Source organism: Homalodisca vitripennis, chromosome 6 (assembly GCF_021130785.1).
Source record: "Homalodisca vitripennis isolate AUS2020 chromosome 6, UT_GWSS_2.1, whole genome shotgun sequence".
Classification (NCBI taxonomy): Eukaryota; Metazoa; Arthropoda; class Insecta; order Hemiptera; family Cicadellidae; genus Homalodisca; species Homalodisca vitripennis.
In genome coordinates this window covers 72,101,661-72,120,209 of record NC_060212.1, presented here as the reverse complement: position 1 = coordinate 72,120,209, position 18,549 = coordinate 72,101,661, and the positions used below count along the sequence as shown (strand labels likewise).

Sequence of the window (18,549 nt, the reverse complement as noted above, 5' to 3'; positions counted from 1 at the left end):
AAAAGTGATAAAAGGTTTATTTATATTGTGTTATACATATTTATAAAACACTTCTCAAGGCTACATCTCTAGCATATATTAAACCGTGCATTCAAATATGTTTAGTAGTTTAAGCCGTATTGACAAATAATCACAGATAAACTTTAGGATGAAATCGCATGACAGTTCATCATTTCGATATGGTATGGAATACTGGAACTTTTACTGTTGTTTCACGAATGTTCAGTTGTCCATTTCATGATTTTCTCGTAAGGTGGAGACGTAATTCTGATTGGAACTTCGTGAGTACATATATTTTGAAACCAAATATAACACATTATGCGCGTATGATTTAGAGATTTTAATCTTTCCAAAGCAAAACTTGAGAATCAGATGAATCTACTAGATTGAGCCCTCCTCATTTTTTTATATTCATAGTCAAAAATGAAGAAAGAGAGATAGAATGAAGACCCTACTTCTAATTCTATTACTTGACCATAGTAATCTTGACCATAAAAGATTCTCAATTTCATTGAATTTTCAAATTCAAACTTTTAAAAAAGAAAGGACACAGCAATGAGGACAAAATGGCTCTTTCATTCACAAATTGTTTTATGATAGATTATTTGACAAACACATTTTATCAACTCAACACTTTAAATCCTTGGCTTACTTCTGCTATAGTGATGATATGTTTCTTGCTTCAAATAATTGAATGGAAAATCTAAAACAATTTCTAAAAGAACTAAATGATTTTGCATCACTCTATTTCACCTGTAAAACATCACAAAGTTCAGTGACTTTTCTTGATTTAGACGTTCTATTAAACAGCGGCCGCTTTAAAACTAAAATTCAGGTCAGACACACAAATAGTATATTATTATGAGAGCTACCATCCACAGTATGTACAGAAATATGTCTCCAAGGGTATCTATCTAAGAGATAAGAATGTATGGATTAAATTGATTTCCATTATAGAACATCATTGTAAATTAATTAATTTACCAAATGAATGAATGAAATTAATGAATGAAATAAAATGAATGAAATTATTAAGCTCGCCTACAAATTTTTAGAACAACATACAGAAACAAAGGTTTGTAACCCAAAATTTCATGTGTCTCAGGTGCACCTGGATAAATGAAAAAATTAGGAATAGCCATAATTTAAAACAAGAACTTTCAATTCCACCCGGTATCCTTCGGCTAAGGGCGGGCTCCCAATGAAAACCAGGAAATAAAACTAAATAGCATTTAAACTAAACCTAAAAACCAAATAGCAAAATATAAACTATAATAATTAGCAACAATAACAAAGTAAGTAAATTAAACAAATAGCAGGGTATCACAGTTGTTTGACTAGTGGCATTTTTTTCATCTCATCATAGAGGCCAGGTTTCCGACAGAGCAGGACAACCCTGGAGTGTGTATGCGACCACCGATGATGCAAAGGCAGCAGGAGGCAAGAGTTCCTCTCCTGGATCTCGTCAATGAGAAACGTAGAACTTACGCCAGCATATTAGTGGGAAAATAAAACAGAATTAACAAAAAAAATAACTTCAAAAGGAACACTTTCACAACAAGTTCTTCCTCTCAAATACAAGAATTTAAGAAGTTCTTTGCCACTCTGAAAAAGACGTGCAGAGCGCTCTGAGACAGTACAGTCAGTGCCTTCTGCTGCCACAACGAACAACACTGACATGTATTATATAAAGACACTCATACATGAGCCGGGGAGATAACTGGGCTCAAGACTTTGAAGCGGCTCAACACGTGTGCCATCCATGCAATTAACCACGCTGGGGAATATGCAATATCATGCAATCGACACACTACTGTTACAAACTCTGCAGTACACAGAAAAAATACTATACTCCAGAAGATATAACTTCAAACAGCAAAAATATAGTTTATAAATTATCCTGTCAACATTGCTCTGAAAACTGTATTGGAGAAACATCAACATCACGTAGGCTGACGGTGAACAATAATTGTACAGAATTCGACATCAAAATTTACTTAGGCCTCTTTGTGTTTCTTAAATGTTAAATGTTTTTAATAACTTCTTTATATACCATATATTATTGTTTTTTTGTAATGTATTTCCAACCTTTATCCTTCTATTTGCTTATATTTTTTATTATATATTCTTTTCATAATGTCACTGATATTAATATTAAGCAGTAATAGGAATGGTACGGTAATGGTAAATACGGAATGGTAAATGGTACGTGTCATATTTATGATATACTAATAAACAAAAAGAACCAATTTTAAACTAAATTTACTAACATTTAAAAGTCATTGTAATTTTTTTTCAGTAATGGGTCACGCTATATTTTCAGTTATAGGCACTTTAAATACATTAGAAAGATCACGTCGGTCAAATTGAAGGAGCTCTAACTGAAAACAACCGGAGTCGAGCCTCATGGTTGTTATTCTAAGGTAAGTTTCGTTTAGTTTCCCCATGAATAAAGTTCTCTCTGAATAAAGTAAAGCAGATCTACACTCGGTAATTATTTACCCCCACTCTCCAGTTTAATCTATGAAATTATTTATAATTTTTTTATTAGGAAACCTTTTACTCGGAAGTTGCGAAATTTAATTTCTGTCTGTCACCCCGCACGATAACCTGAGAAAAAACTTACCTATGGCTTGAAATGTTGCATGAAGCTTATTTCTATAAAGGCAAGATGGATTTTGATTATAATGTATTTCACTCTATAGGATTTTGCTGAGAGTTAGCGAAAATCTTTATATTGGTCTAAATCGTAACCATTTAACACATGTAGCCTAATTATCCGTACGAATCTCGAAAAAAGAATCCTTAGTTTTAAACTTTTGCATGAAACTTCATCTATATATAGGCTACAAAAGAATGAGTTCCATGATGGTGCATTTCCAGCTGTGGGATTCAGCCGAGCGTCATGGATCGTATAACTCAGTATTTTTGCCAGTAAGTGGCTATAAACATATATTTTATGTACGACTGTCTGTGTGCCTGTTTTCTGCAGGCCATCTCAAGATAAAATGAACAACAGATGACATTTTGTATGAAAAGTCAGCGAAGCGTATCATGCGTTACATGTTGTAGTGTACTAGGATCAGTATAAACAACTTCAGGAATTTAAGCTGGTTCAGAATTCACTCGATTTTGTTTATAGTATTGTTTCTGAGCTGGTTATCAATGGAGTAGTAATAGTATTAAAAACACTTATAAGAAGTAAAATACCAATGACTACACAAAAGATACTGTAGCCTTAAAGCAGGCTGATAAGCAGGTAGAAATTTCCAGGTTGGTCTTACAAAACTCCTCCATAAGCTTTTCTTCAATCCATCGGTTCTCAGCATGATGTATTAAAATTCTAATACATAATGTTTTTTGTAGTTATTTTTTCAATCCAGGACTTGTTGGTACATTTCCATCCCAGGAATAGCATGCAATCGAGCATTTCTTTCTATAGCATGGAATTACCACGTGTAGTAGATTAATTTTTTTAAGAAAGCAGTGATTTTTTGATGATATGGAAATTTATAGTTTGTTAATTTAATATTATCCGAAGTTCACTATTTTTGGAAATTTTTTTCTTACCGAAGACTAAATATATACTTGATTTTTAGATAGAACCAACTTTTATTTATCTTACAGTAAGAATGAAATGTAATTATATCGGTCGGTTCTTGTTCTCTGACTGCCAAAAGGAAGCGATGTTGGCGACAAGTAGGCCCCTCTGTCTCTATCTACTGTGTTTATTAGGCTAAACAAGTAGGTAAGTACATACGTATTACAAGTATAAAGAGGTAACTAGTGATCACGTGATCTGAGCTTGTATTTAGTTACTTGAGGAATGTTTTTCTTTTTTTACCAGAAGTGCGGGTTCCACCAAAGCCCGCCCTGATAGCCAGGGTCATTTCCGATCAGTACAAACCCAACCTCAGACAGATCACGTACCAGATTGTCTTACATGATCTGACGTCTGAAAATTTAACGACATCCAAAGAGTGAAAAGAAAAATATATTTTGGACCTCAGGTGCTAGAAGTTAAGAAAACACGTGACACAAGTTATTTTGCAGTTCCTTTTCTTTGCAATAAAAGAATCATATACTTTTGTATTCAACCTTTTACTTCTTCCAATTATGAATTTTAACCTATGCCAGTGTTACAGTATTGAAATTAGGAGAATTTTGGATATAATCACTAGTAATTTTATGAAAATGTATTTGTCACGTAGCGACAAGTGCAGTCATTGTAATGAACTAATGATGTACAACACATCTTCTCGAATGAACCTGGTGCTTTATAATGATCAAACGTGGCAATAAAGTACTTACATTACAATGTACATCCCAGTTCCTTCCGACTTTGTACATCAAAGTTCAATGAACATTTTCAACTTGAACCATTACTCCATTACTACTGAGTGACAACGATACATTAACCAACAGCAGTGATGTAGACCGTAATGGTGACTATTGTGGAGCTGGAACATTGACCGCGTGTACAACAATACGTCACTGCGAATACGACCGCACTCGAGTGTTAACGGCCTCATTACGCTGGCGTTATTTGCTCCTTAGTTATTCATTTCTTAGACTCTCAAAGTTGTTGTCTTCTCGGTAACAAATAGTCCTGTTATAACGCTCTTCATTCATTAAGATCTTTAAAACTCTTTAACTTGACCTATATTTACTAAAAGTTTTAATTTATTTTTTCTAATTCATTTTATGATTATCTCAACAGAGGAAAAACTTTTAGCGTTAATCCCTTATTAATAGGATGTAGTGAGCGATCCTAAGTGTCTCTATCCTTTTGTTTTCTTGTTTTTTTTTTTAATTTGTTTATAAATCTAAACAATGAAGTAACGTAATCACTAAAACTTTATTCTGAATAACTTATAAAAATATAGAACAAATTGAAAAGCATTTACATGTATACTATTCATATATCTGAAACAAAGGATATCACTTAATTCCACGAATAAAATAAGATCGTAAAAGTGCATAAGGTTTAACATAGTTCTTACGAGGCTACAAACAAGATGGTCGCCAGTACACCAAGTCTTAACTCTTTTTGACTTTACATAGCTACAGTAAAATTAGCATTGAATTATGAGTTAATTTGAAATAGACGTGAAATCCGTGTTTAAATATTTACGATCATCGAAAAACAATTTGAGGATGGAAAATAATAAATTGTTACAAGTTTAGAGCTGCTTTTCCTGTTCACACACTTCAGAAATCCAAGGAGTTGTTGTATTGAATTTTATTATTTAGTACAAATGCAGAAATTATAAAACATGTGTATAAAGGATATAAATATTATTAGTTCTCAATTGGAAAACTTTTACAGAACACCAGTTCTTGACTGGAAAATGCTATTAGTGCCAGTCAAAGTGATAAACTAAAACTATTCACCGGAATATTGAAGATCTCGACGGAAGACGTACATGTAACCCGGCTATATCTCTGTATGGTAACAAACATGGCCATGAATAACATGCCATCAGAACGTTGATGATAGTAACTTCGCTTTCCTTTCTCTTGTTGAAACCAAAATGTTGTCTCTTGAATCAAATTTTAAGCCTCTAGGAAAGTTGTATTATCGTGCAAAGGAACAGATGGGCTGACTTTGATATAATTTTCACATTTTTGGTAATAAGTTAGAAAGAAAGAAAAAAACACTTCTTTACTGAGGCGAAATTAGGACCATATGGTCCTTTCTTACATTTAACCTCTTAAAACATGTATCTTAATAATGCAATTTAAGGCTTATTAATTAAAACTTACACTTACGGTATTCCATTTACTCTTTCATTCACACAGTCACGATTCAAAGAGTGTCCCCGATGTCTCAGCTCCACCACAAACCGTTCCAGGCTCTCAATTTGTTTGACAGGATCTAGTAAGGAGTTTAATAATGTACAGGCGGTAACGTTGAAGGAACCGGACGCGCCTAACCTTACGGCGATAAGTTAGTTTAATTAAAAAAAAAAAAAAACATGTTCTCCTTCGGATCAATATTTTGAGTAAAGTATACGTTTCAAAGAGAGACGATCAGTAATAACCTGATATAAAGACGGACAAAGTAAAGATTTCCCTGATACCCTTAGACAATATGAAATGATTCCCACACATAAGGCACCAATGATGATCTGTATTATTTGTCTGTTCATTTGCTCTAAATATAATGTCTCAATACAAAGTATTGATACCAAATTTGAATATTCACCCAGACCAGAGACATCACGACGGGTGCACTTGTGACGCACAACTTACACTCTAAACGACTGCTTCTTTTATGAGGGGAGTGCATGTATTGTTTCAATTATCGTTATTATTGTTTCTTCAAGGCTTTTAATATGACGCAGAATGTTGTGTTTAGTTTAGTTTTTATACATAGTTAGGCTAGATGAGCACTAAGGCTGGAATTGATGCTTGTATGTTAAAATATATTTTTTCTTACATGGCTGTTTTAATCTCAACATATACTACTTATAAAATTATTTATAATGTGAATTGTACAAGAATTTAAATATGTTTGAAGTCCTAGTGAGCACAACTTTGACTTCAATTATTTATAATATAGATATATTCTTACTCATCGAATTAGAACATTCTGTATCCAAAAGGTATTCGAAACATCCTCCAGTGAATGTAAAGAAACATTTCTACTGTACTGAGTTTTCGACCTTAACTACGTAGCCGTTTAATTATTGGTTTAGATTTGATATTTCAATACTATCCCACTTCAAAATATAATAAAGCACACATACCAAAGCGTACATTAGGAAATATTTATTTCCATACATTTAAATGCAATACATTTTCCCTCAGTAAGTATGGAGGAACTGGATATTCTTTAACACACAGACTTGTTGACAGATTCAACCTGCAAAATCATAATTTTACTAAACGTTATACAGTAACTAAGACCAGGAATAAAACACTATAATCGATATGAAAGCTTTTAACATATTACTTTAAAATGACAATTAATAATTAATTATTTATAGTCCAAAAAAAGGAAACATTGAAAGTAATCAAAAGCCGGATCATGCGAATGGATGGATTATACCACAGGCTGCAATCTGCCAGAACGGGAGGTTATCAAACTCTCGTAACTGCCATTAGACTGAGACTTGCCAGGTTTTGAGAGCTGTCTTGATCTTGGAGCTGAAACTGGGATGGTCGAGAACTACCCAGAAACTACTGGGAGCCTCCAGAAACTGGAAAATACTCCCATATATTGAGGCCCATAAGAGGCGTAAATATTTCTAATTCCGAGAGCCACCAACAACTAGGATCTCTTTGACGTAGGGAACTCCTAGAGGGTGGAAGCTACAGCAGACCGAGAGCTCCGATATTTTGAATGTTGCTAGGCAAAACCATCTGCATGATCCTGGGAATTTCTAGTGGCTGAGAGCTTTCAGAGTTTGAAGCTTCCAAAGACAAGGAGTTGAGAGATTTTGAAAGCTGTCGGAGCCGAGAGCTTCCAAAAGCTAAATGATCGCTAAGAGATCTACAGTCCTCACTTCTGTGAGGAGCCGGGAGCTTAGATTACCTTATAATTAACTAGTTTAATTACAATTCTTTTGGATTTTAAGGAATCAGCAGATTTAGTGACAATAGTTTCAACATACCAGGCATATGAACTGTAACGGAAATCTATTTGAATCATGTGTTGGGTGGGCCAAAAAGTATGTTTAAAGATTAACTAACATTCGCTATTCTTTTATGTTTTAAGTTACTCACACAATGGTTCTTAAAAAAAGCAAAACGTCTCATTCAAGTTGAGAAAGCTGTGGAACCTAACTGAGAAAGAAGTAAAATCAAAATGTTATTTTATATTCGAAATTGCAAGAAAATATGGGGTGTTCGATTAAGAGTTTTGCCAAAATAGAAAATGGTGGCTAAATTTTGAAATCTTACATTCGTACTTTTGTTACTAATAAATTTAATGAATTTGCTTTTTAAACGTTTCTTTCCATTTAGCCGTTTTTGAGACACCAATGGTAGCATAGTTAAAATGAACGTCCTATATACTGCTGTGAACAGACGTGAATTATATTCTACTGAAATAAAAATACATTGTTTTCTAATCATGTGAAAAGATTCTAAGTGACCTGAGTAGTACTTGATTTGGTGGCCGAATCGGGTATAGAAAGATGCTGCGATCTGTCATCGGACCGAAGCACTAAGAAATTTTTCGGCCAAGCAGGTACTAATATAAAAATTGTACGAAAGTCAAAAAAACTTTTAGTAATAATCATGCATCATTGTGCAGAATAATGACTATATAAGTCAATCACACTAATTCTTCATCACATTTTATATACAATTTCATAAGAATAATTACAATAAGAACATATATTCAACACTAATAATATAACAATAAAAGATACGAGAACACCATCATACACAATAAACTATTTTCGAAAAATCAATGTCAATTAAGCTATTTTTCCTTCTACGAAATGTTGAGTAGGTTGTATGAGTAATGGGAGTAAACTGGATTATAATCGGAGTCTATTGCATTCCAACCGAATAGCAGCTATAAATAGGAAAACCCTGTTACCGACAGAGTTAAATTGTAAAACAAGTTTGTCCGTTATTTTGACATCAGCAGGACAGCGCCTCCGCCGGGACTCTCGAGCTCATATCTTTCACATTATCCTCCCCCAGATTCCAGTTTTCTCTTGATCATGTTTGCAGCGCAAAATACATTATTGCAGGATTTATTTCAAACTGACTAGATCCCATTTTTAACTTGAAAATTCTTAGTAATTGTCGTATTTCTTTATTTCCATTGTCTTATGAAGTACTAATACGTTCAATTTACACATTCATTCACGTAACATTGATTAAAAGTATATTATTTTCAAGATGAGATAGGGGGAAAGAATCAAAACATAAAAAGCATTTATAATTTATTTTTACCTGAAGTATACAAGTTTAACTTTGTAGTTAATTTATTAAATTTATTTATTAAAAGTACATCGTTAATTTAAGTAATTTAAGGACACTGTTTTCGTGTTATTTATTACTGGTTTAGTTTATTAATACTATTTAAATACTCATTGAAGGATAATTGAGAATATTATACTCAATTACTTCACTAGTATGTTTAATTAGCAGTATGCGTTATAGTATACAAGACCTATTAAACCAGATCATTGGAAATTTTAGGATATTAGCTAGATATTCTATATTTTAATAGTATTCACAAGATTATCTCGTTAAAAATCTTAGTATACAGCCTTTTTATATGCCTTAATATCATAAATATTTATAATTTTCTTGGCCGTGGCTGGTTAAGGATTGTTACGCTAATATCACAGATACTTTTTTATTGCATGTTGAATGACGTACCTCACAGTTTTTACCTATTAGAAAAATAATTTCTTAGGATGTTCATGACCTTGATAAAATATAATGAGATACATTACAAAGTATGTAATGCCTGAAATAATATTTTGAGCCTGTAAAGTATATTAAATGTTTTAGTTTTAAACCTTTGTGGTCAAGTTAAGTGGCGCAAATTTTAAACACCTTATTAACAAAACATTTACAAGCAAATGAATCCAATCGCAAATATTGCACATAATATATAAGATGTAAATTTACTTTTCTTCTCTCAAAAAGATATTGTGTTTATCAATACTGTTATTGATATCAATATTGTTCTATTTATCAGCCTATAGTACAAGGTCAGCATGATTCTTAGAAAGATACACTGATTTGTTACTCCTGATAACAACATGTTGTGTTCTCTAGTTTCATTGTATATTATAGAATATTGTGAAGTGGTGAAAGAGCCAGAGAATATTCTGTAGAAGCTTTAAAGCACAGCTGCAGTGTAGGTCTAGCGCCTCTTTGTTGATAAGGGTATAAGCTGATCAGCCAAGTTGTACAGTTCGTTTACCGTCTGCAACAGACACTTCATAATATAATTACGTGATTACCACGATGTACCTGTAAGAGATTACATTGATTCCATGCATTAATACTGACATTTTTTACCACACTTAAGTAACTTTTTTCTTATACACTGTCTATTAGTTTCTATGGTTTAATTATCAAAAATAATAACAATTCTGAACAACTTTGAACTGATAGTGCTATAGAGATGATTTGATGGTCACGATTAATACTTGGATTCATTGCACGATCGATCGTTTCGATATCTCCCAAAAGTCGGAAAATGTGCCGATACTTTCACAAATCAAAATCAATTCATTAATAGGCTTCAATAATAATGTTTAGGATCTATAGATTTCACTTATGGCATATAGATGAGTCAGTACTAGCCATCAATACTACAGCACTATCGGGAACTTTCGGTAAACTGAAGAAGAGTATCGATGCTTCCTAACATCAAATGTAATTTATTGGTAAGAAGATTTCTTTAGTAACTACTTTCAGAAGGTGAAAGTTGGGAGAATAATTATAAATGGATATTGACAATAATTCAGACAATCATATTATATTAAATAATAAGAATGTATTCAAAATCTACAAAAGTAATAAACCATTATGGACGTTATCGATAATTTACGTTGTATAGGCTAATACGTGTTTCTGACATTATCCATCAAAATGAATATCACGGAGAGATTTCCAAGTCTGTCAACTTAGGCACTCTTTGTCAACACAAGCCAGCCACAAGTGTATAAAATAAGTGTAATTTGGTTATAATGCACAAAACATAAATATAAATATATAAAAATTAGTTAAAATAGCACTTAATATACCCAAAAAATTGCTATAGTGTGCTAGAAAATTTAGCTTTTAAATGTAATAGTTTTATATCTTTATGTAATTTGACTATATATTTTTCTCACTACTACAAACAACCTACGCAAGATACGGCTTTCACTTTTAAGCATTTTACTTCTTTTGACTTACTAAAATGGTGATGTTTGATTGAATATTTTTAGGACATTCTGTAGATGAGCTATAACTAGATAACCCTAGTGCCCAATACAAGCCTGTTATAAATTTAACGTCAATTACACAACGATGGATAATGCAAGCAAATTGAAAACTCTAGAATTTAAAACAATTGTTACCTCAACAGATCGCATGAGAGTGATAAGAGGTGCTTCGTACTTAGGACAACCGCCGGTCTCCTGTGTCAGCAACGATCCTGACGCCATCTCTTCTGCCACTTCCTGCAGCTTCCTGAGTCTCTCGGCCTCCGTATCATCCAAGTCCAGCTCCTCGCAGATGCTACCCCCTCCCTGGGGCTGCACTTCCACCTCCTCCTCTTCCTGAGCCATCCCACGCAGCAAGTCGTAGTTGAAGTTCTTCATTAACTTTGCCATTTTCTTGGCTGCGTCCTATGTTCATTAAATCGTTGTAACACGTATAAATACAAAATAATTTTTAATTTAGTGGTTCTAAATAACGTGAGTTTATACAATATCGAATACATTGTGTTCTTGGGAAACGAACTGTAAAAATTACAAAAGGTAATAGGTTATAAAAAGCTGACCAGGTCTACTCTGGAAAATATTCATCCAACAAAGGTTATTTTGACCCTAGTACTATTACATTTTTAATTTAATGTATTTCAAGTATATTAAGTTCTTTGGATCCTAATAGGGATAATTGCTCAGTATAACGAAATACTTGAACATCACGTCTTAAGTTGAAAATGAACTGAATACAATAAATCTATGCATGCTGAACTTTATTATAAATTTAAGTGTCATTGATCGCTACGTCACAGTACTTTAAGTAAGGGAAAACTACACTCCTACATATACATACATCACTCTTATATACAACGGCTAGTATTGAGCAAAGCGCTTGTGTACAGGCAAAACCCCTGTTACACTTTAGCGACATCTCTGCACATCCTAGGTTTTTTATAGTTATTCCCAGGTTTTGTTTATTTTTTCGTTGTAAACTTTATCTTTATTGTTAGGTATCAGTCTTGGAACAGTATTGATGTCGGTTTTATTAATAAGCCTTTAATAGACTATTAAATACAGTTAGATTTGGTTTCATTTAGTTTAGTCTATGTCTGCAAGTCCAGTTAGCTATTGAATCAATATAAGAGTTCATTAGTTGTACATAAAAATCTCTTATTAGTGGTGGTAAACTTGTAAATCGTCGGCGTACAGATGAAACTTAAGTGTGGAATGTTAGTAGTCGCATCATCAATATAGATACAGACCGAGGAAATGACTGCCCTTTTAACTTTTTGACCCCAAAATAGAATAATCAAGAGGAACCATTCTAAGGGACCAATACTAATATATGTACCAATTTCAGGTTTCTAGGACCTTTATTTAAAAAGCTATCGCACAGATGTACAGACAGAGGAAAGGACATTAACCTTTTACCTTTTAACCCCAAAATCAAGAGGAACCAATCCCTGGGACCGATAATACTCTACGTACCAATTTCGAGTCTCTAGGACTTTTCTATAAAGAGTTATCGTACAAATGATCAAAATTGCGGACAGGCAGATGGACTGTTTGCTCTTTCGAACCCAAAATAAATAGGTCTCTTCCTTGGAATAAAAGGAATCTATGTATTAAATTTCAAGTCTCTATTACCTTTTTGGCAAGAGTTATGACACAATACGGACGGACAACACGGTTTTAAGAAGGCTCTTTCGTTTCATAATAATGACCAAGCATTCATGTTAATAGATCTTAAAGTGCACACTCAAAAACCCTCATATATGAAATTTCAACAATATGTTACACGAATTATGGCTTGTACTTGTGTATGCATAACATTGTTTGTATGTTAAACTATCCAATATCGAAATAAGTACAGAAAATGAGGATTTTAAAGAAGCTACTTTAGTCCAAGTTTGTGGTGTAAAACAATATGATGTCTACATTTTTAACCAGACGGGAAACAAGTTTAAAAAATATATTTATCTGAACTCGACATAAATATGCCATTAATCATATCAACACGTATACTTACGAATTATGCTTCGTCTACATTACAATAATGATTGTTTATATAGTTTAAAGTACTCATGATTTATTTGGGATTTAGTGGAAAATTAATTCAGTATTTTAATAATTGATTTGAATTCAACCGTTTTTTATTCCACTTTGAATTTAGAGTAAAAAAGCTTTAACACATCAAAAACTAAAATTCTATGTTCCATAAATAAGGGTCGAGATGTTCAAACCGGTTTCTATATGATATTAGTCTACTTACGAGTAGATGCTTTTGCTGCACCTTTATTGGATTTAAATAAAATGCATAGGTATTACCTAAAATACTATAACATATTCTTCGCGACTTTGAATTAGAGAAAATTATAACATACGCAATACTCTTTCGCATTTCAAATGACCTGCTTGTCAAATAAATACGTATATGTGGCTGAACTGATTGCATTAACTGAACCCATCAAGAGAGAGTGAGAAGGAGTGATTTCGAAATCTATCAGAAATGTCCAAAGATGACAAATCTCAAACGTTCACACATTCAGATTAAGGTTGTTGGGGCTCCCTGGGTATTTCCCAACGCCTTTCACTCTTGGGATTAGGAATAATTCAGGATTGGGGGGTACTCGTTTTAAATTAAGTCTGATAATTTAAGTGAGGCTGACTTTTTAAGTTATTATTTTGTTATACAAAAATATAGATAACCATTTATGAAATGATAGTATGGACAGTATTATTATAAAAACAATCTATTTTTATATACTCATATATTTCGGCAAAATTATTTTTTTTATTTTGAATTGTTTAAGTTGTTAATTGTAACTGTTAAAAAATTTAGATATATTATATTTTTCTAAGACTGCTCTGATAACGATGTTTAGTTCAAGGTGTTTAAAGTTAAGAGGAATGGTTACAGTTGTAGCTATGTCTAGATTATATACATTATTGCTGTCACGTCTTCCCCCGTGTCTTATGTATCCCCCCTCCCCCCTCATTATACTGATAATCTTCACTGTAATTGCTCGGTATTCCATTTCACCTTCTGCTTAGCGCAGAACCTGAAATATGACATTGTCACAGACCTCACTCTTGAAATCCAGAGTCTTCGTCAATCTCAATAGATAAAAATAAGTAAGCGAAGTTAACTTCCCGGATTTCAGACACTGCTAAGCGGGCGATTAAAAGGAGCTACTCAATATTCGCATTGAACTAATCTTTCCCAGAATATATTTGTGATCTATCATCAGTGGTTATCTTGCTTACCTTCTTTCTGCGGGCCTCCAGCAGCTTGGTTGTCCTTAGAGCGATCCTGAGGGCAGGATCATCCGAGTCGTCGTCCTCGGTCGGTTTACCCTCCCCCATGGACCCGACTGTGACTCTTGTTACCCTGCAATAGCTCCTTCTGATGTACATCGCTAACGTCAATCCTCTACTTTATCTCTTTTATGCTCATTTTTATAGTTTTATTTTAAGCACTCAGATAATCATAAGTATTATTAATTATGGTCCAGGATCTGAATATAATTCTAAATTCAAAAGAGTACTTATGGAATCTTGTTTAAAATAGCTAATAATTGTTGCTTAATGTTGATATTTTTAACGCATTTTCTGCGTACGAGGCTAATTTTTAATTGATTGGCCAGTAACAAATCTTTTTTTTTATAAATTTAATGACCGTGTTTTTCTTAAATTTGGGAAAGTAATCAATTTTGAGTATTTATGATGATTTCACTGAAAACATAACTAGTAGTGTATTCTAGAAAATAAAGTTCGTTTTGAGGAACATAAGCATTAAATTGAAGGAAGTAATAATGGGCTACTAAATTAGTGTGATCAAATTACTTTGAATGAGTAATTACCCAGATCATAGTCGACCTAATTTGTAAATTATATAAAAGTTCTATTAATTATTTAAAGGGATTTGAAGCATATAAAATTATAGTTCACTGTTTTTAGAATTTTGGGTGATAATTGAGATTAACAAATTTCCTTTTCCTTATTATAAAATACGTAATATTTTCCAAAAATCGAAAGCTCTGTTTTACAATCATAGCTAAGAATGAATGTTTACTTCTGCACTTAATTCAGACTTGTTTTTGGCGCGTATTATTGGACAGTTTAATTAGATTAACACTGCAATCATAATCATTGCAATCATACTTTTATGTATATCATAAAACTCTATGCTCCTATCACATACCTAACATCGTATATGTTTATGAAATTTTAATAACTTGAAGGTCTGTGAATACAAAATTACTACTGCTACAGTTTCTTACATTTAGACTAAATGCGTGTGTCAACAATAACATGAAGATCTTTAATTTATATTTTGTTTATTATAATATTGGTATCAAATTTGCAAACAATTTTATTTGCCTAATATTTTGATTGACTGAAACCGTAACAAACATTTTGTTTTCGCTGTTAGTTTTTAAACTGTATAGAAGCATTATCACACATATTTATATAAAGCAGATACCTGTCATTTATATTTAAATAACAATTTATTGTTTTCTGAAAGATTATAACTAAGAGTAGCGATTTCCATAGCAAAGAAGGGACTAGACCTACCTGTCTCGGCGCGGAGTATCTGGGGTCTACTGAGCCTGCCAGTTCATCGATTGTCGGTCTGTCTGCCCGCCTTGTAATACTATCCATCACTGCCAAACTGCACCAGGCCTCACCGAGTCGCGCCGATTCCAGCTCTTCTCCGGCCTACTTTTGTCCGTCCATAAAACCCTGGTCGGAGGCGATTTACAACAAAGGCCTTATCAGATCCTGTACACGCAATCATAACCTGAGTTCCCCACCCCGAGTTTGGTGACTCGGCACCTACGAGCACTGTCAAGGAGCGACAAGTAGGCTACTTTAACACGCAGCTGCAATAAAAAATGGAAAATCATTTACTTTATTATACCTACTGGGTAATATCACCTACTAAGACAAATTCAATACCTTGTGAGTACAAATTTAGTAGTTTGCGGACCATTTGTCTAAGAAAGGCAACCATTTTTGTAAAGAAGAAAGCAACTAACTCCTTAGTTATAGTTGGAAAAGATAAATAAACACAATTAGAAGTCATGGTTTTAAAATGTTCCATTGCCTTGAGATGTTTATTAATTCGTCGTCCATTAATGAAACCCACATGTAATTAAATCCACTGTTTTCGTTTTAGGTAGTGTAAATGAATATAAGGCCGATGAGTATTTTTACTTCACTACTCTAAATAGTATGGTAACTTGTTTTATATTTAAGTTTTTAACTGAGGGAGACGGGTAAGGTATGATAATATTATTCAAATGCCAATAACATGAAATAAAAACACAACAAAAACTATATTCTGTGTAATTTACAAACCACTATATGAGCTTACACATGGTCTACTAGCATGAGTTTTTTGTTTGAAGTTTATTTTTGACGATAGAAGGATTGTGAAAGAAACAGGACTTATCTGGACATTTGCCATCGTTAAGTGAAACAAAAAATCACTAACACTACGTTCCGATGATCTGCAATCTGATCTCTTCTTCAGGTAAATAACTAACCTAATACATAATTACAAAACCAGTTTAAAATAAATAAATCATACCAAAGCGTTGTGACACGACTAAGTCAGGAATCACAACCACCATGTGTTATGTCAACTTTACTAACTCTAAAACATACATTTAATAAAAAAGCATGAGTTTAAAATTATAAATTATTAATTAACTCTACATTTTCTAATTATCTAGATAAAAATAATACTATATTTCCTTTCTAAAAATGGGTAAATATTTAGTTGATTGACCACCCTTTACCCATAATGCTTTATTTCTTCACTATTGCCAATCAATATTAAAACTACTTGAAATTAACACATATTGTGTAAATAAGATACTATCATATTTAAATAAGTTAAAAAAGAGTACAAAACCGTTTTTTATTCACCAAACTTCACCATTTTGTTATCGTAAACATAGCTACAATAAATATATACTGGGAAAGTGTATTCTCTTGAACATAAATAGCTGCAGCTAGTGCATGAATGAATAATGTTGTAGAACTTCACACTTGTTGATGAAAAAATATTTTTATTCGGTTGTAAAAACAAAATAAACGAACACATTTTACAGAAATAATATTGATAAAAAAACTGAAAGTAAGGAAAACATTGCAAAACGATATTTTAATGGTGTTACTTACCTTCCTTTGAGTGAGAGGTCACATATCAATATACAATTACCTTTTGTGTTCGCTTTACCAGTTTATTTAGGCCAGTTTATCCTATTTACCTTACTGAGGTAGGCGTAATAATTTTTGAATATTTATGAATGTTGATCTTAAATTTTCAGTTACAAAATGTATGTTTCTACTTTAATCGTGTAAATTTTGCAATTCTAACTGTTTTTCAGCGGGGTGTATTCATACGACTAAAGGTTAACCAGCTGTACTAAGCATTAAGGAACAATAACTGAAAAATTTGAACAAAGGAAAGGAGAACAATACAAAAAATTCAGTACTCTATTTTGTTTGACCGAACTGTCATTGTTCCACTGTTCCTAGACACCCGACCATCTGAATATATTAGGATTTGAATTAAGATCGAATATTAAGATATTAAGATGAGGAAAAAATCGGTAAACAACGTTTTGGGATCTATAATCCAATGTCTTCCTCAGGTATATAAATCACATAACTAGAAATGTTAGGTTAAAGTAAACAAACCATACCAAAGATGATACATACAATAGATAATTTCTACATGTCACAAATTAACACGTTACAGATGTGTATTCCAAAAGAGCTTAGATCCTTAAACACAAGACCTCAAAAGAGATTTTTATAGAACCTAGCAAGGAAAATAAAGGTCTTATTAGAATAGCATTGAATTCAAAGCATTTATCATCATTAAGCAGCCGGTAAGACACCGAGACCATATTCTGTCTCGTAATTCGAACAAACAAACTGAAACAATGTATGTAAATTAATAAGTGTTTTCTCCTTTTGAGATTGATCGAGATCTCTCTCAATGGAAAGTACCATAATAGCTTAATGATGACAGTACAGAAATTTGGATGACCTCTAACCTCTACGGTTAACATTTACCACCAAAGGTACTCAGTTATGAGTAAAGAAGGGCTAATGATTTATTTTAAAAGTAGACAAAATAATCATGGGATCGAAAGGTAAACCTTTATCTTCATTCTAATCTAGAATATGTCTATATCATACATTGTTTGCTATACAGTATATAGCATTTTGTATATATTACTATGTAACTCCATTGGTATTTTCATTCGATTATGTATATTATCTATAACAAGAACGATTCCAATACTTTTTGGCACATACATGGTAAGAATGTTCTTGGATTATATCTAATATAGGTCTAATATGTTTCATTATATTTAATGTCCATCATAAGGAATAGGCTTTTAATCAGCTAATCTGACAGTCAGGAAGGAAATCAGGAGAAAGTAACAAAAATCTTGTAAAAATAACGTTTAGATTTGTTCACAATCATCGCATTATCTACCTCTAGTATTCGCACTCCCATCCGAAATGACCTTGGCGTGATAAAAATCATAATAGCTTGTGTTTAGTTATTCTACTTTTGGGTCTTTCATATTTGTTTTGTAAAATATAGAAGGCTACTCGTCAT

The 18,549-nt window shown here is 32.7% G+C and overlaps 1 protein-coding gene across 1 annotated transcript; it reads right to left on the bottom strand.

The window, feature by feature from the left end:
• Positions 1–8,893: 8,893 nt before the first annotated feature.
• LOC124365217 lies at positions 8,894–15,554 on the bottom strand. Its single transcript, XM_046821180.1, has 4 exons — positions 15,477–15,554; positions 14,166–14,289; positions 11,049–11,318; positions 8,894–9,904 (listed from the first exon to the last, which is right to left on the bottom strand). Exons 2-4 carry the CDS (start codon positions 14,262–14,264, stop codon positions 9,842–9,844), a joined length of 432 nt encoding a protein of 143 aa, XP_046677136.1. The 5' UTR covers positions 14,265–14,289; positions 15,477–15,554; the 3' UTR covers positions 8,894–9,841.
• Between the last annotated feature and the right edge of the window lie 2,995 nt (positions 15,555–18,549).

Excerpts from the sequence above, each read along its gene's own strand:
- LOC124365217 (XM_046821180.1), bottom strand. The coding sequence starts at position 14,264 with ATGGGGGAGGGTAAACCGACCGAGGACGACGACTCGGATGATCCTGCC. Across the intron at positions 11,319-14,165 it reads TGGAGGCCCGCAGAAAGAAG|GACGCAGCCAAGAAAATGGC; the intron begins GTAAGCAAGATA and ends TAATGAACATAG. Across the intron at positions 9,905-11,048 it reads CTCTCATGCGATCTGTTGAG|ACGGTAAACGAACTGTACAA; the intron begins GTAACAATTGTT and ends TGTCTGTTGCAG.